Source organism: Amblyomma mixtum, chromosome 4 (assembly GCF_055824585.1).
Source record: "Amblyomma mixtum isolate Tamu chromosome 4, ASM5582458v1, whole genome shotgun sequence".
NCBI classification, from domain to species: Eukaryota; Metazoa; Arthropoda; class Arachnida; order Ixodida; family Ixodidae; genus Amblyomma; species Amblyomma mixtum.
In genome coordinates this window covers 44,416,236-44,442,764 of record NC_143015.1, presented here as the reverse complement: position 1 = coordinate 44,442,764, position 26,529 = coordinate 44,416,236, and the positions used below count along the sequence as shown (strand labels likewise).

Sequence of the window (26,529 nt, the reverse complement as noted above, 5' to 3'; positions counted from 1 at the left end):
GCTCGTTCAGAAAACGAGTGGAGAGGGCATGGAAGGCGTCGGACAAAGCCGAGCCAAGAGAGACTTCCCAAGCTAGCTAAACAGACCGTCGCCCAGTCAGGTAGTCGCAAACTTGCGAATAAGGGCCGAGAAACGGAGTCTAACCGGCACCCGCGGTTTAGAATAGAGAGAGCTCCGAAGAGAGGCTCTGCAGTGAGAGTAGGAACCGTGGCCGATTTGGTTAAGCGCGAGGACGCTAGAAAGGGGCCTGTACAGGCGACTAACCGGCGCGGGTGTGAAAGGGATAACTTCCCCAAAGGTAGACGTTTCGAAAAGGAAACAAAGGGAAGCCCTTTAGTGATGGAGAATCGTGGCAACTGTGAGTTAAAGCGTCACTGCGGCGTCAGTGAACAAGCCAATGTTGTGGCTACCTCGGCGAAGCTGGCGAATAAAGAGTGTGGAGCTGCTGTTGGGTTAAAACGCAGTATTGAACGTCATGCTGAGAAAAAGGACGAGAGCCCGATTCTAGATGAGCAGTGCGTTTCAGAGGAAACCACTAAGAGCGTGAGTGACCAAGTCAGGGTTGTGGCTACCTCGGCGGAGATGGCGTATCAAGAGTGTGAAGCTGCTGTTGGGTTAGAACGCAGTATTGAACGCCATGCTGAGACAAAGGACGAGAGCCCGATTCGAAAAGAGCAGTGCGTTTCGGAGGAAAGCACTGAGAGCGATAAGCCAGCTGCAGAGGACTACCTTCAAGGGAGCGAACTGCTCATTTCCGGGGCAGCTGAAGGTCCGCCTGTCAGCTCTGTAGAGATGACCATCTGTTGCGAAGGCAAAGAGGTCAAATTTGTGCCTAATGAAGGATTAGGCAAGTCATGTCAAAAGCTGGAGGAGACAGACTTTGTTCAGGCGACGCACGTGGAAAGTTCTAAGCGAAAAAGAAAAAGGGCGAGGCCAAAAAGGAAACGGATGAAACTTCAGGCCCTAAATTCACGTGCGCGGACAGGTGCTAGTGTTAGCACAGAAGGAAATGCGGCAGAAGGGAAAGGAAAACCTTCCCGCATTGGAGCTCGTAAGTTTGCGCTTAAAGTTACCGGTCAGGCGGCACGCGTGTATCGTTCTAAACCTGACTGCAGAAACAGAAAGGGAAGACCACATCTTCCAAGCAGAGCAGGAGGGGGGTTTTTCAAAGGGCATCGGCATGCGGGAAAACCCAGACAACCCATACCTGACAGGAAGGCGGAAAGGGAAAAGGCAAAGCGGCCCGAGAGACCGGAAGGCGCTAGGTTGCGCGACCGTCAGCGCATGCGAGCACAAGGATTGAGAAACAGAGACCCCGCACGCAGGCATGTTCACCGCGCGCAATTGAAAAGAAGGATGCGTCCTTCACTTTCGGCACTGGATTCCGGGAAGCGCGCAGGGCGAAAGGGTAGCCGAGCTCAGTGCTGGGGGCGAGAACAAAGAACAGCTTCTCGCGCTGGTCGCTGTGCGTCGCCAAGAGCCGGTTCTCGACTTTGCATGCGCTACCAAGGCTTTTTGAGCGTGTCGAGGGGGCGCGGAGACGACAGAGGGAGTCGAAGATGGCTTTTTTCAGTGACCTTTTGTAGCGAAATGACCGCAGTGTCATCAGTCAAAGCGCGACCCCAGCGGGCGCGTATGAAGGGCTAATCACTTCAACGCGGCGGAGGTGAGCCAGCTTTCACCCCCGCGTAGCCATTCGAAGTAGCGTTTTTTTTTTGTTCCTTTTTTTGTGTGTGCGAAATCAAAAAGGGAAGGGCTACTTTGTTTTGAGCTAAAGATTTAGAGTGATCGGACGTTACTGTGTTTTCTCTTAAAATTGAGAAAGATTAAAGTCTGAATTAGAAATTAGTGGCAGTTTGCCGTGCTACCGAGAAATAAGGGCACTTAAAGGAGTGTAGCGAAGATTCCTGAGTAGACCATGTGCTGTTTGGATAGTTGGAACCGTTCAGAGCATTTAAGTATTGCTGTGTTTGAAGGTTGGCACAGGTTTCTTTTGTATCGATAGTAGACTCAGACATGTCAGACTTGGTTGAGATACCAAGGTCTTGTTGCTACATTAACGGCAGTGTAGCTAATGCCTTGCAAAGGCCAAGAAAGTGCGCATGGCTGTGCATATCTGTGTACTCTTGTTTACTGGCGAGTGGTTAATCAGCCGATTGTGGTATTCGGAGATTGACCAACTGAAGTGGCTGCAGAATTTTGTAGAGAACAGCTGTGGCAGCTTTGTGTATAGGTTATGGTGCCTGACACAATGAGTTTAAGAGAAGTTTTGCGTCAGTACTGGAATGAGTACGGATTCTGATGAGCAGTCGCATCTTTGTGAGTTTAACTGGAGCAGTTGATTCTCAGTCTCGAGCGATCAAGGTTCTTTGAGAAGAGCCAGAGGATTAAACTGAGCGTGGGCCAAATTTTAAGCAGACTTTCGATATTCGGGTGGTATTGGGGATCAGAGCTTGATTGATAAGGAATGCAGTTTCTATTCAAAATTTGTAGGCTTTGACACACCACCGCTTGTCGTACAACGTGGCAGTCTGTCCTTGGCGACCTCAGATGTGACGCGGACGCTCGCTTTGACCCTAAATTCGGGCAAAATTGAGGGGTCAGTATTCTGGAGCAGGATTTTGTTTGGAATTAAAAGGAAGCCTGGTGGGTCTTGAGTGAATTCCAAGCGCTTGCGCGTGGAGCGGTGCTTTGTTGTTTGGAACGTCCCATCTGTGCTTTCCTTTGTTGGTGGTTTGGTGTTTTGGGTTGCCTTGGGAGTTGATGTTGCAAGCCAAGATATCAACGTGGACGCGAGCCCATCTCTTCCTGCCCAGCGGTGGGGAACGCTGGCCATTCGAGATTTTCCGGGCCGCGGAGGAGCTGTAAAGATCGTAGTACACGGGCCTGGAAAGAATTACTATCAGACGTGGATCGTCGTTAAGCAAGGTACGGCGAAGGCTAAGCAGCGGCGGAAGCAGCCAGCACACATATGTCTCCTGGGTGGCTGAGAGTACCTGCTTTTTACTCGGCGACCATTGCCCCAAGCCTGCCGTCATGGACCACACAGGGGACCCAGGTGACAGCTGATTCCATTTACCGAGCCCTCCCTGGTCGGAGTACAGAACCATAAAGAAGGGATTGAAGTTTTAGCAAAAACAGACCGCCTTTCCGAAGTCTCTTCAAGTGTCGCCGCCGCCGCCGCCGCGGGGAGACCGACGTTATCTTCCCCAATTGCTGTGAGCGTGCCGGGGGAACAAAGGGCTTCGTTTGCTGTGGCTCTTAGGCGAGCCAAGCACCGCGACGAGCTGGCGGGCATCGTTCGACAAGGGACAAGGAACCACTTTCTGGCCTTTTCGTGACCTCTTTGTTCCGGCCTCGAGCGGCGGGTGTCTTTGATTATCAGCAGATGTCGGTGACCCGCAGAAACCTTCGACTGGCCGGAGGCCATCACCTACCGCAGTCAACGCTACCTCGACAACCTTCTTTCCCTCAGACTCCACATGTGACGTGGGCGTGGCCCTAAGTGTAGTGGTGTGTTTGTGCGCACAAGTTTGTGTTGTTTGTGATCTGGGCCCCTCCCACCCCGGCGTGGGCGTCCTCAACCTAGGGACTTTGGGGAACGAGAAGGCTATAAATGTCGAGAACGAATGCGGCAGATCAGCTCACTTCGCCTCATTTTGAGCTCTCTTCAAGCCTCTCAGAACTCACTAGAGTCTCACTTCTAACCATGATGTAAAACGATGTAAATAAACCCTCTTGTAATCTTCCTCCCATCACTTAACTCTTTGCCTTGGCGGCACTCCTGTCCTGGTGGTGGTGGGAACGGGTGTCGGAAGCTTGACCACGGTTCCGTCAAGCGAGCAACTAGCAGCAGCGAGCTAGCAACGACTCCAAACCGACCCATCAGCGCCAACAATTGGTGGCAGACCCAACACCGTGAAGCCGAAGCCGCCCTTGAAAGATTGCAGGACCGCTAGACACAGGCTCGCCGCCGCTTTGAACTTCACGCCGACTTTTTAACTCGTAGTTTACAAGCATACACGGCTCCACAAACTCGTTCTATAAATCTTTCCTACCTGGCATCATTGCATTATGGAATGAACTACCCGATTCGATTGTCACTGCAAGAGAAGGAAATAAATTAAGGAAGTTATTAACAGCGCATTTCAAGCACCGAGTTATTTTTCCGCGTTTCTCTGTGTGTGTGCGTGTGTGCGCGTGTGTGCGCGTGTGCGTGCGTGTGCGTGTGTGTGCGTGCGTGCGCGTGTGCGCGCGCGCTTCCCCACGTTGACCTTGAGCCGTTTTGTCTTGTGTGTTGACGTTTTGTCTTGCAGAACAGTTATAACATGAACCTGTTGCCTTGTATTTCAGCTTGTTATTATCGACCGATGTATTATGTCTCGGCTGCTCCCCGCCTTATCTAATGCCCTAACCTAAAGGCCTTTAAGAGAAAATAAATTATGATGATAGTTATGATTCTCTATAGGTTTTCTCCATCTGTCGGCACGTGAGAAAAACTTCTCATGCAAGCATCGGGTTACAGTCGCAGTCCCCCAAAATACTATTAAATAGCGTTAGGCGACAAAGAACACCAATCAGGTCCGAGGTTCAGCCCTGGGACGGACCGCCTGTACCCCCCCCCCCCCTCCCCCGGCAAAGTTCCGGATTGAAATAAAATCGCCTTCTGGCTTTTATCCACTTCCAATCAGCACTGTTAAGATGGTTGAGACGTGTTAACCGCAATAAGTTCGTTCAAAACCTTGCCTTGTTTGGTAGTTTGTGGCGTTTAACATCTCTCACCTGCAAATGGTCTTGGCTTCACCGTAGCGCAGTGCACGATATTAATATCAGCTACCCAGGGTTTCTTAACTTGCACTGTTAATACGCAACGCACGGACGTTTTGAAATTTCGGCGTTATCGAAATACAGCCGCAGTGTCCGGGAAACGGTATAACTACAAAGCAACCGAGGCAGGCTGAGCTGCCAATTCGCCCCCTATAAAAATGGTCTATAGACAGCCTACAGACTTCTTATAGGCTCTATTGCCTTCCTATGGATATTTATTTTTGTCTATTCATAGTGTATGTACTGTCTATAGACAAAACTCTACTAAAAGTGTATGGTCATAAATCTATAGATTGTCTATAGACGGTCTATAGGGTTTATATTGCCTATATAGACAGAGGATTATAGACAGTCTATAGACTGTGTAGAAAAAACTTTGTCAGCTGCTAAGTAACCGCTGCGGTTGCTTTCCTCCTTTCTTCTTGGCTTAGGTACCTCTGAAGTGGAGTGTTCTCGCTGAATTTGTGCCAGGTAAACTTTAAAAAGTCTTGGCAGGAGCACGCAGATCTCACGCCGGAGCATGGACACAAAAGTGATAGACAATATCTGACTTATAATGCCGGAGGAAACCCAGTCAAGGCAGCCTATGGGCCGCTAAGGGAAGAGAAGGAAACCCGGAAAACACTGCCATGGGAACTTACAGCGTTTCTCAAAAACATAGAACTCAAATGTTTTGCCTCTGAGTCAGGCTATGGGGCTCGCTATACGTCACCAGTGTTCCCTATCTCTTGAAGGAGGGAAGAACTGTCGTCTGTACCCCTCCAAAACTGGAACTTCCACGGATGCCAAAACAGCCCCAAAACAACGCTTTGAAGGAAACTTCTCCGGGGACTTCACTTTTGAAAAAGCCTGCACACGACTCCTCCGAAGCCAACTGAGAGTGTGGTCAGCGCAATCTATTGTAGATTCTGTAATGTCCTGCATCGCTCATTCAGACCACTACTCTCGCTGACAGGCCCGTCATGGCTGCCGAGAGGTGCGGACGTGTGTCGCATCGCCTACGCAGTTTTTGACCATTCCGAACCGTACCAATCCACAGCGCCACCACATTTTATTTGGAGCTGAAAGAACTCACAAGCTGCCCCACCTGGACACCAGGTTCCGAACGGTAGGACCAAATTTTAGCTCCTCATCGGACTTGGACTCTGCGATTCGGACGGCGTCTCGCCGAGCCTACCGGCAGGACATCTTCGACTACGGGAATACATGGGCCGCTCTAGGCCTGACAAGGCAGCGGTGGTGCGGCCTGAAATCGACCCCGCTCTGCGAACTACACATTCGATCACACCATGGAAGGATTGCCCCAAAACTTGCCGGACGCCCAGGAGATGGATGAGGACGACCTCAACACCACTGACTCCGAGAGCCCGGTGAGCAACGCTGACGTGGCGTCCGCCACGCAGGAGCCGCCCAACCCTTACAACAACGACGCCAGCTGGGAATTGACATTGTCCAAACGCCAGAAGAAACTCCAGAGGAAAAGCAGACGGATTGCTGCGGGGAACAATTCGACCACCCACAACAACCCCGGCGAAGACAACTCAACTCAACTCACCGCGACCGACGGAGGGCCAGCCGCCGCCGGCAGAAACGCCAACGGACAAGGAACAGGACACTAGCCAAGGCGCAGGCTGCCTCCGCTCCCTAAGAACGATTTCAAAATTATCATTCGACCGAAGAAAGGACTTGCTGTCCGACAGCTTCACACCCACCAGGTAGTCGCAGCGTGCAACCAACAATGCAAAGACGAAGATTTCATCCAGGATCTAACATCATTATCGTAAGCACCCCACATGAATCAGCTGCCCAACTCGTGAGACGCATTACCAGCCTCACCTTTGCGGGACGCGCATTTGAGATGAACACCTACGTGGCCGCGCCGGACGATGTCCAACGTGGCGTGATACATGGAATTGATCCCGGGACGACACCGGAAGAACTCAAGGCCCATTTACGAGTGCGCACCCAAGGAGTCACCATACTCAGCGCCCGGATGTTAGGAAAACCCAAGACGGCCGTCATCACCTTTGACGGTCCCATTGTCCCAAAATATGTTATCTACTACGGGGGCGAGACGGCATGCTACCCGTACCGCCCCACGAGACAAGTGTGTTATGTGTGTTTCCAGCAAGGCCACCGCTCCGACGTGTGCCCCACACCTAATGTGCGCGCGTGTAGCCAGTGCGGAACGCAAAACCCGCCGACTGGACATTCCTGCACTCCAAAGTGCGTGATTTGTGGTGAGGCCCACCCTACCGGGTCGAAGGACTGCCGCGAACGACTCAAGAAAGTCAGAAGGCAGCAAACCAAGACCGCCCTCAGCAACGCTACAGGTGAAAACGCCAGCAAAAGCGGCGGACGCGACAGCAGACGCCGCAGCCGCGGTGACCGCAGCAGACGGCCGCGGTGGTTCAGCTCGGAGGGAGAGACATCACGGAGCCGCTCGGGATCCCGCTCATCACGGCATCGCTCGCGGTCCCATTCGTTTCCCCCCCTGCCACCCCCTGCGGGGACGAATGCCGGAGAACCAGAACCGGAAGAACGAAGACACCGGGTCCGCCCAGAAAAGCAGCAACAAGGTGAGCTGGAGAGCCGATGCTCCCGGGTTTGCTCCACATTCGGGTGGGACTGGTAACAAACTCAACACCAATACAAACAACGCAAACAACCGTGACCTTGAACATGGAGACGCAGAGAAAGCAGCACTTCAGCGCGAACTAGAACTTGCTCGCGTTAAACAGAATGAGTTGGAACGCCAAATTGCGGAACTCACAAAGATAGTTCAGGACCTAAAATCCAACTGCCACCCGCTGTCGAACGCTACACAAACGAACTCCTCGCTGCAGATGAGCGATGAGGAACGCTCAAACTTCAAAGCGGAAATACAACAGATGATGCAAATGATGCAACAAATGATGTAACAGACCATGCATCAGGTACAAGGACAACTAGCAGAGCTACGGAGTGCCTTCCGCAAACAAAAACACACAGAGAACATTAACGAAAAGGCCTACAACCGCCCTGCGTTAGCAGCTCTCGCCAATCCATCTACATCCCAGGGAACGGGCAATTGCACAAGCTCAAGAACCTAAATCATGGCTAACACGAACCACAGCAAACAAGACATCTTAGACATGTGGCAATGGAACAGCAGAGGCTATTGCAAGAAACAAGGCCTCATCAAACAATTCATTCAGACGCAGCTAACACCACCTGACGTTATCGCACTTCAAGAAACGGGCGCGACACCCACTCTCACGGGATACACATGCTACGACAGCCACATGACGGGAAAGACAGCCATCTTAGTGAGCAACGCAGTCATAGCCATCAATCACGACAGCATACCCGACACTGACATTGAGCATGTGATTGTAGAGATCGTACCGAAAAAGAAAAGGAAAGGGGGAAGTGTATTCATCGTCAACGGGTACAGCCCCCCGAAGCAAAGAAAAGCAAAATTTTTTGAACTTTTTCACGGTGTCCACAGACTAGCGAAAAACAACACGCTAATCATCTTGGGGGATTTCAATGCCATGGACAAGAGCTGGGGGTACCAAAAGGCCACCATTAAAGGCAAAACGCTAGCCGAGGTTGCAGATAACTTCAACTCCAACCTACTCACGGACCCAGCAACTTCTACCAGAATTGGAAATAGCGTCAGCATCGACACCTGCCCCGACCTCACATTCGTAAGAAAACTCGGACAAACACAATAGGAGAACCTACTGGAAAGTTTAGGCAGCGACCACTACATCCTTAAGACGCAAGTAACCTCAGACAGGCTGAGACGCCAGTTGGGCGCGGCAAAAATAACGGACTGGAATGCGTTCCGCGAAGCATGCGACAGCAACCTTACCGATCCGGTATCGCGGCAAACCGGATTTTACCGGAACATATCGGTTTCATACCGGTCCGGTATCACTCTCATACCGGCGAGACCCGTCCGGTTTGATGGCTATACCGGTTCATACCGGTCCGGTATCGATCCCAAACCGGACAGACCGCTCCGGTACGGAGCTCATACCGGACAGTCCATTCCCGGTTCGAAGCTCAAACCGGACAGACCAGTCCGGTACGGAGCTCAAACCGGACATAACAGCCTGTATTCAGAGCGATATGTGCTGCGGTTTTGGTGCTTGGTCTGCAGATTGACTGTTGTACGCCAGCAGATGTTTTTTAGGGGAAAGGGGGGGGGGGGGGGTCAGCGTGCGCATAAGTGCGATAATCAACACATACACGGTTTTGTTGAAAGGGCTAGGAAAAGAAAAGGGCTAAGCGTGAGCTTCTCAGTGGCAAAACATGCAGTTTGTGCATGAAAGGCGGGGGCTGCATGAAGGGGTTTTGCGGGCAACCGCCATATTGGCTTCCCGTGCAGCACCCTGACAAAGCCAGGGCGGCTGTGTGCGGGCAAACGGCTAGTATACATCCGCAAGCAGCCTTCCTAAGTCCTGCGCAGATTACTCTGGATTTCACAGTGCAGAACTTCACGACTGGCTGATAAACATGGCGAGCCTCCGGTGACTGCGCCAGAGGCTCCAAAAGGTTTGTTACTGTCGCGTTCATTGCAGCAGCTGTTCGCTAGCGGCAGTCTGTAGCGACGCATCGATGAAGGAAGAAAATTCTTGGTTTTCGTGCAGGAATTCTTTGCACTTCTTCTTCGTCAAGTGATTGCCCATTGATAACTCAACTTGTCCAAGCGCCATCGCGAGCGGCCCCACCCTTCACTCTATCAGGAAGAGATACTAATCACAAATCGCCGAGAACATTTCTATCGACGAACAAGAAAAGGTTAGCTAGTGAAAAGGTACAGTGCTAGAGAGAACAAAATAAAAACAAACTCCCGTAGAAACGTCACACGAGTAACCTGTCTTTGCGCACTTTTTTTTTCAAGTTTTTTTCTTTCCTCTCACCACCGCCTTCCCTGCTTTTCCTGGGTCCACTCTCAAAAAAAAAGAACCTGCTCAACCCTGTTTTTTTTCTGTCTGCCTTTGTTCCTTCCCTGAGGCCTCCTTTGTGTCTGACCTGTCCCTCCCAGCCCCCTTCCCCGAAATGGCGAGGAGGCACTCACTCTACAGCCCACTACCGAACATTTTAAGCCGCCCTCCCTACCACACTCCCCGCGACGCTCCATGAAGTGGAGAGGGGGCTCCGATTCTACTTGTTGTTCACTGTGTCCGGTCGCGTTTGTTTGGAACAGGTTTTTCTTTCCTGCGGTTGGGTTTAGTGTCAATGGATGAAGGTAGCTGCGAAAAGACGCTGGCACTCGCTAGTCCTTGTTGAATTTGTGTTATACAGTTTTTGGTGCCTTTCATCGTGTTGCTTGATCAATCCACGATCGAAGATGACATCGCCTTCCATGCGTACGTCCAGTGCAAATATGGTGGAACCCTATCGTCCTTCTTTCAGTGTTGAATGACTTCGCACCGAAAGACGTGAGCGGTGAACCGTGACATTTACAGACATTTGACCGGTGGAGGCCACGGCGGTGAAGGCGGATTTTATGACGGCGACGTCGTGCTGCTAGGACGTAAGTACGCATTTCAAATCACCCTGTTTTTTAAGTACTGCCTCCGTCTCGGTTATATGCTCGGCGTCAACAGAAACGTTCTAACTGTCCAGTGTCTTTTCAACTAGCAATTTGTGGATTGCACAGCGTAGAGGGACGAAATAGCTCAAAATTTTCTTTTAGTTACATACCGAAATTGCTTGTCCTTCATGATAACACGACTAAAATTAGTTTTATGGTTTGTATTCTTTCTTTACAGAGGCATATCGTGTATACGTGCGAGAGCAATCAGCGATAAGCGTCCTGAGGGGGAGCGGCTCAAGACCTTGAAAAAACATCACGCATCGCATCGATGCTGCGGTATGTGCCGTAAATAATGGAGGATGACCACGCAAGCACCGGAATCGTCCGAGCAACCTGTTTACACACCAACAATGTTACGACGCAGATTTGCAATACATTATTGATTCAAATATGGAAGGTGTGAGGTGCATTCACGATACTGAGCATTGCCAATGCTCAGGGCCTGGCGTCTTGAGACGCCTGGCTTGTCTGTGGCTTGTCTGGGCCCACGAGGGCCCGCAATTCAGAGCATGGTTTGTGCTACTGGGGTATGCATTTGTAATTATTGCATACAGGTCCACCTCGGGAATTGAATTTTTATTGCTTCGGCAAAGTGGGCAGCAGTTGTGGCGGCACCCAAAGATTCGCGTTTCTGCAAGGACGCAGCCTTTGGACGACTCCACAACTCCTGGAAAGGAGCGTTACAGGGCAAGCTTGCCATCGCAACCTGAAGTCAGAAGCCTCCACAGTGGGCAGAAAGCCAATGACCCCTGAAAAGCTACAAGCCATTGGCCGTAAGTTGCATGTCACAGTGCTCAATGCATTATGTTGTGTGTCGGTGCCCAATTAAATGATAAGCTGGGGGCATTATGTACTACCAATTATATTTTGTTTTCTGCAGGTGCTTTTGACTACTTCATTGGCCAGCACCCTGTAGAGACCCCAGCGCCGGTAGATCGTCGCGAAGAGTTAAATGATTACCTCAGTGAGCTGGTTCAAGACATGCGAAAAAAATAAACATCTTTTGGAGTTTTTGATGCATTATAATACTCACCAAGCTACCAATACTTGGTAAAAGCTATAAGCAAATAACACAATTGCACATCGACTGCAATACGAGTCGCTGATAATCGCAGATTACCACTTCTGAGGCTCTGTATATTGCAGCATTTGGCATGTACACTTATGGCTCCAGTTTTTGGGCAGATTTAGTCCAAGTGGGATATATTTGAAGCATTTTATTCCTGCCTCTTTTCTGTGATACAGGGCCCTCCTGCATAATACGGGCCTAGCCTGTAGAATACAGGACTGTCCTGTATGCCGGTCTGAATTTTAAACCGAAACCGCATACCGGGTTATTGTACAGGATTTGCGATACCGGATTACCGGAGTATCCTGTACAAAACAGGAGAGTCCTGTATTATACAGGACTGTCCTGTTTTATACAGGATATTCCGGTAATCCGGTATCGCAAATCCTGTACAATAACCCGGTATGCGGTTCCGGTTTAAAATTCATACTGGATTTTTCAGTAGGGCGAGAATGGCATACAGTCGTTAGAGGAATGGGGAAGCATGCTAAGGGATACGCAAGACAAGTACACCAAAACCATAAACCGAACAGCGGAAACACCCGAGGTGGACGGTCGGCTGCTCAAGCTTTGGGATGCTAGGCGCAGTCTCACCAGGAGATGGAAAAAAACAAAAACATAACAGTAAACTCAAGCTTAAAATCGCCGAAATTACAGCGAAAGCAGAGGAATACGCCACACAGCTGGCAAAACAAAATTGGCAACAATTCAGCGATTCTCTTAGTGGGACGCTAAGCACGACACGGACTTGGCGTATCCTTAGAGCGCTCCTCGATCCAACTAAGACAAAAGCTGAAAACAATAAATCCATATACCGGTTCATTCACCAGTTCGAGGGCACTGACTCGGAACTCCTCGACAGATTGCGCGCCAAATGCTTTGGCAGCACGAACCCGCCGACCTATACTGGGGCAGTACCGGGGTGACGATAACGCTAATCTGGATAGACCCATCACACGAGAAGAGGTCTACGCGGCCATGCGAAACACAACCAGAAATACGGCCGCGGGAGCGGATAAAATAAACAACGCACTCATCCGCAACCTCAGCGATACGCTGGTCGCTGAACTGACAGACTTCCTCAACAAACATTGGGAAGCTGAAACTGTCCCCGAGGAGTGGAAACATGCTGAAGTGGTGATGATACCCAAGCCAGGCAAGAAACTGCAGATAGAAAACCTCAGGCCGATCTCGCTTACGTCATGCCTGGGAAAACTATACGAGCGAGTGGTAACGCAGAGACTTCAAAACTACATGGAAGACAACGAACTGATCCCTCACAGCATGTTCGGCTTTAGAGCAAAATTATCAGCTCAAGACGTACACCTCCAATTATATGAAGGTGTACTTCGGAACGTTCCTCGGGACGGAGAAAACGTGATAATGGCCCTAGACATCAAAGGGGCTTTTGACAATGTGAGCCACGAAGCAATCCTTACAGGCCTGGACAACCTGAACTGCGGGCGCAGGATTCACAGCTTCGTCAAAGCATTTCTATCCAACAGAACTGCAACCATCGGTATAGGAGAACTTCGGTCCGAGAAGTTTCGAACGCCTAACAAGGGAACACCTCAAGGGTCGGTCATTTCACCCACGCTGTTCAACGTGGCCATGATCGGACTGGCGAAGCAACTAAAAGAAATTGACGACATCCACCATGCCATTTATGCCGACGACATCACAATATGGACTAACACTGGCTCACTCGGCGAGAAAGAGGATAGGCTACAAGAAGCGGCCACCTGCGTTGAAAACTATGTCAAAGCAAGAGGGCTAGCATGCTCGACCGAAAAATCTGAGCTCTTACGGGTTTGGAGAGGAAAAAGGAACTGAACAGTCCCTACCAGTAAAGAACTTCGACTACAAGTTTACCTCGAAGGAGAACCAATACCAGAGAAGACACTCATACGGGTACTAGGGATGTGGATACAGTCAAATCAACGCTGTACTCACACCCTTGCGCTATTAAAGGCATCTACACTCCAAGTGGCCCGCATGATTACGCGCATCTCACACAGACGTCATGGCATGCGAGAAGAAGACACTCAAGCTGGTCAGGAGCCTAGTGGTCAGCCGGGCGACATACAGTCTCCCGTACTACAATCATATCAAAAGTGAAATACAACAGGCGGACGCGATTTTACGCAAAGCGTATAAAACCGCGCTTCGACTACCCCATAACACTTCAACTGAAAAGCTCTTAGCCTTGGGACTGCACAACACGTTCGAGGAATTACGGGAAGCGCAGCATGTTGCCCAAATGCGCAGACTACAGCAGACCCCCACAGGCAGAGTTATTTTAAAGAAACTGGGCTACACCGAACAAACTCGAGAAATATTGAGAACTAAAACGATCCCCGATGAGTACCGCAGCACGCTCAGGGTGGCACCAATACCAAGAAACATGGACCCGAACCTCCACAAAGACCGAAGAGAGGCAAGGGCCGACCGCTTACAGAAAACACACGCATCCCAGGATACAACAGTGTATGTCGACGCTGCCACATATGCCATGACTAGGGGACAAGGCACCAACAACGCAGTGGCAACTGTAGTCAACTCGGAATTACACGAGATTACCAGCGCCTCCCTGCAAGACTGCACGATAGCTGAGGCTGAAGAAGCGGCCGTCGCTCTAGCGGCAGCGGAGGGCTATCGGACTGGGCGGTCACTGACAATTCTTATTGATTCACAAGCAGCCTGCCGCAACTATCTTTGCGGCAGAGTCGGTCACAGAGCGCTCCGCATACTCCGCTCTGTAGACTGCAAGACGCAACAAACACATGCAAAACCACACAAGCCGATCAAACATAAGATCATCTGGGTACCGGGGCACACGGGGGTGGCAGGAAACCAAGAGGCAGACAGGATAGCTCGAGGATATACTAACTACCGAGCATCCAACGTCAACGACCTTGAGGAATACCTGCCAGTACCTCAGGAATACTCGGCCATACTCAACAACTACAAAGGCAGTAGGATGCGGTACCCACCACCGCCAAATCTTTAAACAAAGAAGAGGCTGTCACATGGAGACAACTTCAAACGGGGTCATATCCAAATCTAAACACACTAAGTAAAATTCACCCCACACTTTACGCACACAACTGCCCGTGGTGCCATGAAAAACCTACACTGTATCACGTCACATGGGCATGTCAAAAAGTCGACATCGTCCCAGTTATACAAAACCCAAGTGTGGAGCAATGGGAGGGTCTGCTCTCCAGCGACTGCCGCGATGACCAGATCGGTTTGATACGGCGAGCTCAGCTGACGGCAGCATCCAGCGGAGCCCTGGAATAGGGGCAACCGACCGTTGCGGATGGACTCATCTGACCACATAAAAAAAAAAAAACACTTGTGCTAGAGCCAAATAAAGTTATCCTATCCTATCCTATCCTATCTCGCTGAGAGGGTAGCGAATTCGTGCTGCAACAAAGACGCAACGTTCTTCATCTGGATACATCCTGACATTCACAAATTCTTCATTATGCGCTTATGAAAGGCCAGCAGGGCAGAGCCCCTCACAAGCAACTCACGCGTAGTCGACGCCGATGCCATATTTAGTGATGTTGCCTTCGGCAGCCAGACCAAGAAAGTGTTGAAATTCCCCTTTGAAAGGCGCTTTGAGTGTGCTGCCACCTGGCTTGTAGAGAGAGTCGAAGAATATAACAGTGCACAGCCCGTCAGGCAGTGGCCCTAAAGCGCTGGCGTTAAAGTGGTCGCCTATTGTGCAGATGAGGGTACCGGGCCGCTGTCGGACACGTTTGCCTGCGTAGCAAAAGAAATTACCATTAAGACTATCTAAGGAGTACTAGACTGATTTCAGACAGTTTAACGTCCCAAAGCAACTCGGACTATGAGTTAGGCCGTAGTGGAAGGCTCCGGATGATTACGACCACCTGGAATTCTTTAACTTACACGACATCTCAATGTCTGTAGGACTCTAGCATTTCGCAACCGAGCAACGTAAATATTCAGCCACCGCGGCGGCCTACAACTTTTGGTTGGTTTATGGGGTTAACCGTACCGAAGCTACTCAGGCTATGAGGGACGCCGTAGTGGAGGGCTCCGGAAATTTCGACCGCCTGGGGTTCTTTGACGTGCACTGACATGTAAAAGGGGATTAAACTGTCCTTTAGCGCTGTCCTTTTTATAAAAGCGAGTGCGGTAAAGCACAGCTTGCTCCCTTTTCACACCCATTTTGGCGTATTCCTTTTTTTAGAGTGTAATTAAAACCAATTTTGTGGCGATTACTGGATATATGAGATTTTTCCGGCAGCAAAAGAAACATTTACCGCTGTGAAAATTGGGTTCAGAAGTTTTCTCGCCATTTGATCGAAACTCCGTAGAACCATGCCTAAAAGGGCTCCGAGATCACCGCACGGAAGTGAATGGGAGTACTGCTGACCCTCAGCGATCGCTGTCAGAAATTATCTTCCGACGCAGCGCCGTGTAAATTGAGAAAACGGCCGTGAGTGGCCACACCAGTTTTTATTTTTTGCCTTTTCTTGCCCATAAAAGGTGAGTTTATAGCTGGAGCAGCGTCTTTGTCTTCAGAAGGGCGCAACCTATTGATAAAGGCCTATTGAATTTGCCCATAATGTTACATTAGGCCATACTTCACAGCGGCTGCGAATGAAAGTTAAGCCTCTATGTACACGAAACAGACGCTCTAGTGGCCAAAGCACCGCTTGCAATGACGCTTTATTTAATGTAAACGCTATAGCCGCAGCCTCCCTACAGAGAGCGGCTATAGAGGTATAGACAAATTATTTTCGCCTCAAAGGCAACTTTTTGTAGCAAAAGCTGCACTATAGGCTAGCAAAAGCGCATTTCGCGGTTCATGCACAAAGCCACTGTTGCGCATGCGCTGTTACCAAGGGAACCGCACTATCCGCAAGAACAGCTGGAACGCCCCATTACATCGGAATAGCTCCGGCCACGAAAACTTAAGGCACACACGACTGTGGTCAACGTCTGGAAAAGTACCTCACTAAACGCTGCTTCTGTACGCATGAGATAAGTTGGCATAGCTGCCTTCAGGAAGTAAAGTAAAAAAACTCACGTGGTTTACGTGGTGTAGGTTTAAGAGTAGTGCTCTTTGCTCCTTGAGAGGAAAAGAACAGAAAAAAAGAGAAAGCGCATTAAATGTAATCATGTTCAGAGTTATGAAGGCAGGGTAGTTCGGATGTCATTAACCACTGGTCCAACCCTTACAAAAGGCACCTTTATATAGTCTATAGATTGCACACAGACTTCTGTCAATAAAGCCTATATACATTTTAAACAAATCCCACAGGTAGTCCAAAGAATATACAAAGATTTCTGGCCATACAGTTTTAGTAGACTTTTTTCTATAGTGAGTCTACACATTGTGTATAGAGGAAAGGAATTATCTGTAAGAAGGCAATGCAGCCTATGAGAAGTATATAGAAGGTCTATAGACCATTTTCATCAGGGAATTGAGACCAGATTTTTTGGTTATGTTCTTTAAAGGCTAGTAAATAAGGGTGGTTTACCCTCATAAGAAAGCGCGAAGAACACGGCCACTGCCAAAAGGAGGAGGACGAAGTTGATGATGGCCAGACGGGGCCAATAGGACCTGCCACCGCCCTCGGTTCTGTGGAAAAACGGCATGGAACACTATTAACGTCTACATTCTTGCCTACGTCTAAGCGCTGATAGTCACTGCGGACACAGAACTGACGTCAAATACATCATACGAAAGACTACAATAGTCTCTATAAAAACAATCTTTGCACTAATGGCAAGTCTGGGATCATTCCAGCCTTTGCATTGAGTATTCAAGGTGGCAAATGTTTTTAGCGCTGTCTACACACCGCCCTTCAACAGATATGCAGTTTCCCGATCCTAATCTGCTCCTTTCTCTTCTATCTTGCGTGTAAAGCTTTCTGTCGTCCCTCTTTCGTTAGTAACGCCATGCCCGTTTCCTCCACAATAACGCCTCGTTCGCGTTCTGATCATTTTCGGCACTGTATAGATCTGTGTAGACGTCCTCCCCTGCTTCAACTGTTTTATCCGTATTGGTAATGACAATGCTTTACTTTTCTCTTAGCGCATACATTCGATTTTTGCCTAGGCCTTGTTTCCTCTTGATATCATTTAGGCTACCTCTGTTCTTAGATTGGTCTCTGCTTTGTACGCCATAGAGCTTCCTTATGTTGGTTGTCTCACGCTTATTCATGAGCTTTGGTAGTAGTGCCAGCTCATAATCTTGCACCGACCGCACTGGTAGCTGCAATGATTTAAGTGCGGGACATAAAACAGCGTTTATTTTTCTGCTTCTTCTAAGCGTCTCGTCTCTAGTGTTTCGACGCCTAGGCGTGTAACGCCACTCCTAGGGTCCATGTTTATAAACTCTGGAGAGGCAGAATGCGAAGTCTCTAATCTAACATGGATGAACCATAGCGTGCCGTCTTAAGTACGCACTTTACGTAAACACGATCTTGCGCAATGCCTCCGGATGGCAACCCTCCCTTCGCCCTCTTCTCGGGCCGTAATGCCGGTCTTAGTTTAGTTTAGCTTATGGGGTTTAACGTCCCAAAGCGACTGAGGCTATGAGAGACGCCGTAGTGAAGGGCTCCGGAAATTTCGACCACCTGGGGTTCTTTAACGTGCACTGACATCGCACAGTACACGGGCCTCTAGAATTTCTCCTCCGAAGAAATTCCAGCCGCCGCGGCCGGGATCGAACCCGCGTCTTTCGGGTCAGCAGCCGAGCACCATAGCCACTGAGCCACCGCGGCGGCAACGTAATGCCGGTCTTACTACTGCCAAAGCGCAGGCAAGCTACGGCCGCCGAATATTCTCCTGCAATATTTTTTTATTTTTTTGGAATACTCCCAGTCTCTAGTTGAGACCATTGAAGGTGGGCATTACATGTATCAGATTTAACAAACTGAATCTGATTACTCAAAGCAGGTTTTTGAAATTCAGAACACAAGGAACAAGGAGCAAGCCATGCAGTGCAGAAAACAAGAACGGGGTTAAAAATTTATACAAGGATTTTAACGAAAGGCAAGTTCAAAAGAAAACATTGGCACAAGAGACCGTGTACTGAAAGATGTCGGCAAAACTAATGCAGATCGTCAGTGTTTTTAAAACACAGTATCTAGTTCAGAGCAAGAAACTGAAAGTGAATCCCCGTTAGTAATGGATGCATATACGCCTGGAGAGGCTGCAATCACCACGACAACAAGACTAAAGAAAGAAAGAAAACTAAACGACGCTTAACTTAGCCCTAACAGTTCAATGTGGTAGCATGAGAGATCCGTCCGGCGTAAGTATATTCCTTCTCTGCAGTGATGCAGCGCTAAAGCGATTCTGCAGTGATGCAGCACTAAAGGGGACCGCGATGTTTCCTCAGTGCCGATTATTTTAATTAAATGTTAGTCATTGTGCGTTCCAGAGAGCAGTGCAAAAAGAATTTTTGAAATCCAAGCACGTAAAGGAAAGGTACGCTAGCTGGAAAATTGAAAATAAAAGAATCAGACGAAAGCGTTTCACTCGCCCATTTCACGTGCCCATTCCTGAGAGTGGGCGCTACGAATCAGAACCGTGCCTTGCACACAGGTCAAAGAAGCTTGGCAGCCCATCGGCAATCATTTTGACAGCGTCGTCCCATAGCGTAAGCGCCGCACACAGGGTAGGGGTGAATAACTGAACAAAGGAAGCTCTCCGATGTTTAGTTGGTAGGAATAGAAGGCGAACATCTGACCTTCTGTCCCCTGTCCGGCTTTTCTCTTCACATCTATGGGCAAGGTGTGCCGGCTGGCTTTTCCTTTTTTTTCTTTTTTTTTCGCTGCCTTTTTGAAGTGGTTTGAACAACATCGCTTGCCTCAAATAAAGCTTGAAGCGAAATAGAAAGTGTCGCTCCTAGCGTTATTCTTATTAGTTTTCGTTCGTTTTCACTGCTTTTAAGTCTTTGCGGCATGCGAAAGGCTTACAGCACTCAAGACATAATATTTTGACCTGTTTCCGAGCATAAAAGAGTTCGGTTTAAACTGGACGCCCAAACAATCAGAAAGGTAACGCCTAATCTGGATGCCACCTCATTTCTGCTGCGGAAATCCCGATTGCGTTGCGACACCGCCGTCTCGAAACGAGCATTTCTAGAGAATAAAATAATAATATTGCGATTTCGGCGATCTGTTTAGGCGTTCAGGCATAACAGTGTCTCTTACTTTGCGCACAAAGAATAAACGCCGCATGCTTGATTAACGTCCAAGGGCCCGTTTAACGTGCGCAACTGCCCTGGCAGTGCTCTTTCAAACAAAGGTTGCTCTTCCCGAGCTCGACGAACGAGCTGATGCGCAGTGTCACTGTGTGCAGGCGGAAGCTGTGCTTTGTTAATCTAGCGGGTGTCCTGTGTGTGTGTGTGTCTTGGTGTTGTGTCTGTTTCTTACCGCTAAGAATATGATTCCTTCAAGTGTTAATCTGGGGTAACCTCATTGCCACCTGCCGAACATGGAAGGTAGACCTGCTTTTTAACAATAAAGATGGACTCCGGCTTTTATCGACAAGGCGCCTCTAATGCGATCACATTAAAAAATATAGAAAGGAAAAAGATCTCCAAGTCCTAACCAGAAGTCGCTGCTTCTTCTCGTTCTTTCCTTTTCATGTCCCTCCAAACCAACCTGGAGCAGACAAAGCGAGCTTCCGTCGCCAGGGGAGAGGCTCGAACGACGAGCGGGGGATACTGGTCAGGCCATACAGAAGGAAAGCAATTAGGCCCAAAAGCGCCTCTCGTATGGTGGCGCCTTTAAGGGTTCCACAACAAGCCACTTTCTCAAGACCCATGACCGTGCATCAAGTCTTGCCGCATTTCCATCCAAAGCAGCAGGAGAGCCATTGAAGCGCCTTTGAAGTGCATCAACATAAAGCAAAAATTTCAATGCGCCTGTTTCATCAAAGCAGCGAATGCAGATGTAAAACACTGCACACTTTCGTTCTGCATTTCCTATTTTGTTGAATTGTTCCAGGACTTCACATCAGTCTCCAAATTTCCTCCTCGTTTTCATGTATACGTCACCGTTTTGACTGGCCGTGAGCACTAACGACTGAATGGCCGCGCGTATGCTATCATAGAATGGGGTAGACAGTTTCTGCAGTAGGATGGCAAGTTGGGCTAATTGGACGTTTACTTTGAAGGATAAAAAAAAAATCAGGGAACAACGACGCAGGACGAAGAAAAGCGCATGTGTTATGTACTTGTTTGTCCGGTGAGCATGTTCGCGCATTTTTTTTTTCGTTCAAAAATGGACAGGAGCGCCGATTAGATTACACTGCAATTCTTTAGACAATCGCCAATATTGCTGAGCTGGCGACATATATTTCTGCATTCCGGTGGGCCCTCGCCATCTGCTCCCCTTGTTTCACTATGCGCCTGTTGGCATTCTTTAACTCTTGAAGAGCCCTCTTCGCAGACGCGATTAAAGCCCCTCATGCCTCATTGCGGGGCTTTAGACGCGATTAGGTCGCCACGCCGCCTGTTGACATTTCTGCTAAACAAGATGCAGCGATGAAGGCGGCCGGTGTAGATACAGGCAGCGCTTCTGATTACGTCTTGACGCCATCTGTCGGAAGGTTCAGGCAACGAAGTATTATTTGCGTCCTCCTATCAGCAGTGTTGCTACCCATGTCTATTTTACTGCGTGCATTGCAAAACCAGCACAGGAGCAGCTTAAGGAAAAATGAGCGCATCCGTGTGGGAAGGTGGGTGTCGACGACATTTTTGTTCCTGCCTGGCTTAGAGAAGGGCAAAATGAAAGGGAGCTTTTTTTTTCTATGAATGCCCATCACGACTGCTAGTGGGGTGGAATAATTCTGCTGGGATACAAAGTAGAAGGTAACACTTACTGGCGTGGTTCCTCATCTGTGGGAAAAGAAGCCAGGACGAAAGATTACACTGAAAATCTTCTCGTATTTGCATAAATTTCTGCTTCCAATACTCATAGTGCGAGAAAGACATCAAATAGCACTGGTGTATACTCGTCCTCTTTGTGTTAGTTAATCTTCAGCATCTATTGTTTGACTGAGAGGCTATCGAATAGAACATCGTTAAATATAGCCTGATCTGCCCACTGGATATTCGCTTAGCACAGAAAGTTTTTACGCAAATCGGTAGGCGAAGAATTAGGGAGTAGTGTGTAGTTTGATGGAAAAGCGCGTCCTCTGCAGAAAGAGCCAATAGGCCACAGTAATTCTGCATTTGAATATGGAGCCTCGCTCCATAAGCCGCTTCCCTGCCAAATGTTTCCAACGTGTCTGGCTATGAAGAGGTTTTGGTGTCTGCTATCGGGAACCTAACACGTACACCTGAGAGTAAGGTGCTGCCATCTGGCGAAATGCATCGGAACATTTCCGGTCAATTATTCTGCTTGGTATGCGCAAAGCGCAATATTCGTGGTTATGCATTGCATTCTTTAGCGAATAATGCTCCGGTGCTGCAGAGCTTCCTTGGCTAGGGGCGCTGAGCGGTGCCAAAGTCATTCGTCACCTGTTATATATTTTCAACTAGTACTTCTCACATCAAGGGAAGCAGACCGCATTCTAAGTGTAAAGGAGAGAAATACCGATTTCGCATATATGGACATTAACCCATTATCGCTATCCGAACAGCTGGCATTCATGAGCACTGAATCTAAACTCCGGAAGCGAATTGAAAACCGAGGTTCTAGCGCACCTAATTCGCATTTGGCCTAGCTAAGGAAATCAAGATAATTTTTTTCATTCATTACGTATATATGCTAAGTAGAAGTAAACATCGTAACCTTCGCTAAAATTGCTTTCTAGCTGTCACCTCGGAGAATGAATCCTGCTGAGAAGTCAAGATGCTCTCAATGAGCTCCTGCTACAAAACTGCCTTTTCAAGAGTCTCCTTCGGTATGAAGCCTTGTGTCGTGCAGCGCTACAGGACTTCGAAGACTGTGGATTCGTGAAGATGTAGAAAAATGGTAGTGAAAAAATTTTACTCGCTGGGAAAGAATGAAACAATGAAGACTGTCAGCATTGCATCTACTGAGTCGTCTGTATAAATTGGACACCCTCTTTATTAAAGCATGCATCAGAAATTGTAAAGAAAAAAAAACGGATCCAACATATCAACGGAACAGTGCCCAGTGAAAATAAAAACACAAATGTTTTCTAAAGGGCAAGCTAGCAAAAACGCAATGCGCTCACGGGCGGCGCTCAGAACTCATCTCTCTTACTAAGTGTTCTTCCTTCCATCTCTGCGCACCGAAACAAGCCATCTCGTTTGCCCGAACCTTTCTAAACAGCAAGTTCGTGGGCAGTGGACCTGAGCAAATTATTATGTAAAGCAAGTTGGTTTTCATCACGAGCGAATTAGAAACCGAGAGGATTGAAGAAGAAATCACCGCCAGACACACACGCACACACAAACTGACTTACCATCAAGCTCACTCTTATGCTCGGGATCGGCGACTGGGTCTCTATCTGGAACGAAGTGAAAAAATTATGAGGTGCACTTAAGTCTCTTTCAGTGCGGAAATGCGAAGGCTATGTGCTGTCCGCCACCTCCGCCATCTGCTGGACCAGCGCCGTACATTGCGAGGGGGTTTTCAGTCTGTAATTAACATGCTCATAGTTACTCATGCAGGCCACAGTACATATCTCGAAGATACGTTTTTAAGAAATGCGCATTCAGTAGACGCGCCTTTGTTCAGTGCAGGCCCCTCGGGCTACGCTTTGTATGTGCTCCCGTCCAATTTATAGGATGTCTTCTTAAAACGCCGGCTAAATTCTCTGCTCTTCATTAAAGAGTCTCTCTCTCTCTCTCTCTCTCTTCACATCACACAATCTCTCGGTTATATTTCCCCACATCTAAAACCCCGAAGCTCGCATCATCACCTACGTTGCGCGACATCATCCTTCAGTCTCGAACGGACACACTCCACTGGCCAGTTAGCCAAGCAACATGTTTTGATGAAGTTCCGCAGCGTCGTTTGGAATCATAAACGAAAAAAGAGGTATATCTTGATATATAGCAGGCAAGAAAAGGCAATGCCACGTCAAGACAAAGGAATTCAACAAAGTACACACTTTATTTACATCGCTTCCTATCTATCACACAAATAAATTGCGCACATGTCAGCAATTTTGCTTTTAGTACCATATCATGTAATTTTGGCGATGCTCAAATTCATTACCTACGTACACCGGAGGCATACAACCGTCTCAGTCTTCCGACCACACGAATCTTGCGAGCAAACTCCGCGCGGAGCAGCGACATCATCAGCCAGAACATCCAGAGCCGCGGCAAGATGCCCAGTTAGCACGCTGGCTGAGGTGCCGCATTCGAAGACCGACTCGAATGCCTGACCGCGTTGCAAGTCTGCGCTGTGCCTTAATTGCTCGTCTTGTAAAGCGGTACTCGCAAGCTCGTCTTTTAGGCACCGGTGGGTGTCTTTCGACTGGGATTATTGTGTTGTGTTGTGTTGAATTTATTGGCGCATTAACAGCTAAGGCTATCATGCGCCAAGAACAAGGTATGGAAAAATTGGCTTGAGCAGAGTTTGAAAACAAAGTGGATAAAAACGGTGGTGTAAAGGGCCTAAAAGTTATTTTTACTAACTAGCTGATGAAAGACAAGAATTTTAAAAATGTCTGAGAGCAGAAACTTTTAAAGGTTGGGTCGCCCCCGCAGACATCCTTGGCTCGGCAAGGATTTCGAGGCTCCCAACAGCTCAGATAAAGACCTCAGCCTCCCACTCATGATTGAGAAAGTGGCTGAGGTGTATAACTGTATGTAGTGAAGCACAGGGTGAGTAAATTAAGAGTTTGTGAAGAATACTGGCTTCCCTTAAAAAAGCTAAAAACATAGGGTATACTGACAAGTGCATCTTCGCCTAAAATCAATGCTGGATGAAAAGGAATCTGTTCTTTGTAGAAGGTAGTAAAATGTTTTTTCCTTATAGATTCAAGTTCCGTACATGAGAATAATATGTGGGTTACTGTTAGTTCATCTCCGCACTCTTCACAAACAGGTTTGTCTTCTTTTGTAAGTAGGAAGTTGTGTGTGAGATGTGTGTGTTCAATACGGAGACGGCATAAAATAACTTCGATGAATCGTTTTTGGTGTGAGCATGATTTCCATTCACCTAGGATGGGTTTTACTAAATGTAGCTTATTATTTCTTTCAATATTCCATTGCGACTGCCATTTATTTCTTAGCTTGCACTGTACCAACTTCATACAATCATTGTAGGGGATGTTCACTTTCTTTATTTCTTTGTTCCGAGCTTTTCCAGCACATTCATCTGCTTTCTCATTGCCAGCGATTCAAATGTGGCTGGGAACCCAGCAAAATTTTATGTCTTGTCCCTGTATTGTGGCGCTTGTTATGTTGTGTATGATATCCCCAATTAGTGGTTTCACTGCATTGCTATGGTGAAGTGAGGTTATTATGCTCACAGAATCAGTGTAAATGATGCTGTTCTGAATGTTCTCATTTATTATTTTTTCTACAGCTACCTAGACTGCGTAACACTCGGCAGTGAAAATGGATGCACACTCAGGTAGCCGTACTATTTTTTCCCAATTTTTCTGAACGACAGCACTTCCGACGTAGTGTGCTGATTTTGATCCATCAGTATAAAATGCTTCGTATTTGCCGTATTTTTCATTTAGTGCTAAATATTCTTGTAATATCTGCTCAAGCGGTGTGTGTTTCTTCTGAAATTGTGTTAATGTGAAGTCGCACACAGATGGTAGGCAGTACCAAGGAGGGAGTGGATCAGGTTTGCGGGCAATATTAGGCAATGTGTTCATTATGTCTAGTTCTAGGCATTTCTCTTCAAAGCGGAGAAGAAGTGGCCTGATTGCGAGGGGTCTGTTGGTAAATAGGGTTCGAGATGGGCACTTTGTAACGAGCGGGTAACAGATGTGTCTAGGCTGGGAACGGATCTTTAAAATGTATGTTCATGTGAGCATTGTTCTTCTGTCTGCAGTGGTTCACTGGTTTCGACGTACAGGCTATTTATGGGTGACGTCCTGTATGCACCAGTTGAAAGACGCAATCCCAAATTGTGTACAGGATCCAGTCGCTTCAAGTACGATGGCCTTGCTGATCCATACACTATGCAACCATAATCTAGAATGGAACGTACTACCGAGCGATAAATCTGTAGAAGGCATACCCGATCAGAACCCCAGTGTTTGCGTGAAAGGACTTTCAGTATGTTCAGTGCTAGCGACGCCTTCTTTTTCAGTGCGTTTATGTGAGGCAGGAAAGTAAGTTTTTTGTCGAAAGTGATGCCTATAAATTTTTGTTCCTTTTTTAAAGGCAGCTCGGTTTGGTTTAGGTGTAATGTTGGATTTGTGTGCAAGCCTCGTTTGAGTGAAAAAAGTAAGGCCACTGTTTTCTGTGGTGAGAACTGGAAACCATTCTTGTCTGCCCATGTTGCCATTTTGTTGATTGTAAGCTGCATTTGTCGTTCGCATGTGGATATATTGGAAGATGTGCACGCTATCTGAAGATCATCAACATACATTGAATACATAATGGACCTTGGGATTATTTTTCTAATAGAATTCATTTTTACAACGAAGAGAGTTGTGCTTAAAATGCACCCTTGAGGAACTCCATTTTCCTGAATGAAGTCCCTTGAAAGGGTCGAGCCTAGGCGGACATTAAATGAGCGGTTAGACAAAAAGTCTGTAATGGAGTTGAGCATTCTACCACGGATGCCAAGCTCAGCTAAGTCCTGGAGAATCCCGAACCTCCAGGTAGTATCATATGCTTTTTCTAAATCAAAAAAGACTGCAAGGCAGTGTTGTTTGTGTATAAAAGCTTGTCTGACTGTATTTTCAAGGCGGACTAGGTGATCTGTGGTGGAGCATCCCTTTTTAAAACCACACTTGGTGGATATCAAGCAGTTCACAGGATTGAAGAACAAAGGTTAGTCTTATATTTAGGACACTTTCGCAGGATTTGGCGAGGCAACTGGTTAAGGCTATGGGTCTATAACTGCTAGGAGAGGTTGGGGGTTTACTA

At 48.0% G+C, this 26,529-nt stretch overlaps 1 protein-coding gene across 4 annotated transcripts in view; it reads right to left on the bottom strand.

Annotated features, from left to right (window-relative positions):
- Positions 1-26,529, bottom strand: part of LOC149346357 (uncharacterized) — a 207,717-nt gene that overhangs the window by 14,743 nt on the left and 166,445 nt on the right. For 3 of the 4 annotated variants that reach the window (XM_089586378.1, XM_089586380.1, XM_089586381.1), the window contains exons 1-3: positions 17,012-17,469; positions 16,558-16,599; positions 15,029-15,260 (exon numbers count right to left, since the gene is read on the bottom strand). The exons of the other annotated variant lie outside the window; for it this stretch is intronic. In XM_089586378.1, coding sequence (XP_089442504.1) covers positions 15,029-15,260; positions 16,558-16,599; positions 17,012-17,129 — 392 coding nt within the window. In that variant the 5' untranslated portion in view covers positions 17,130-17,469. Of the gene's footprint in view, positions 1-15,028; positions 15,261-16,557; positions 16,600-17,011; positions 17,470-26,529 lie in introns of those variants that run through there. 4 annotated transcript variants of the gene reach the window in all.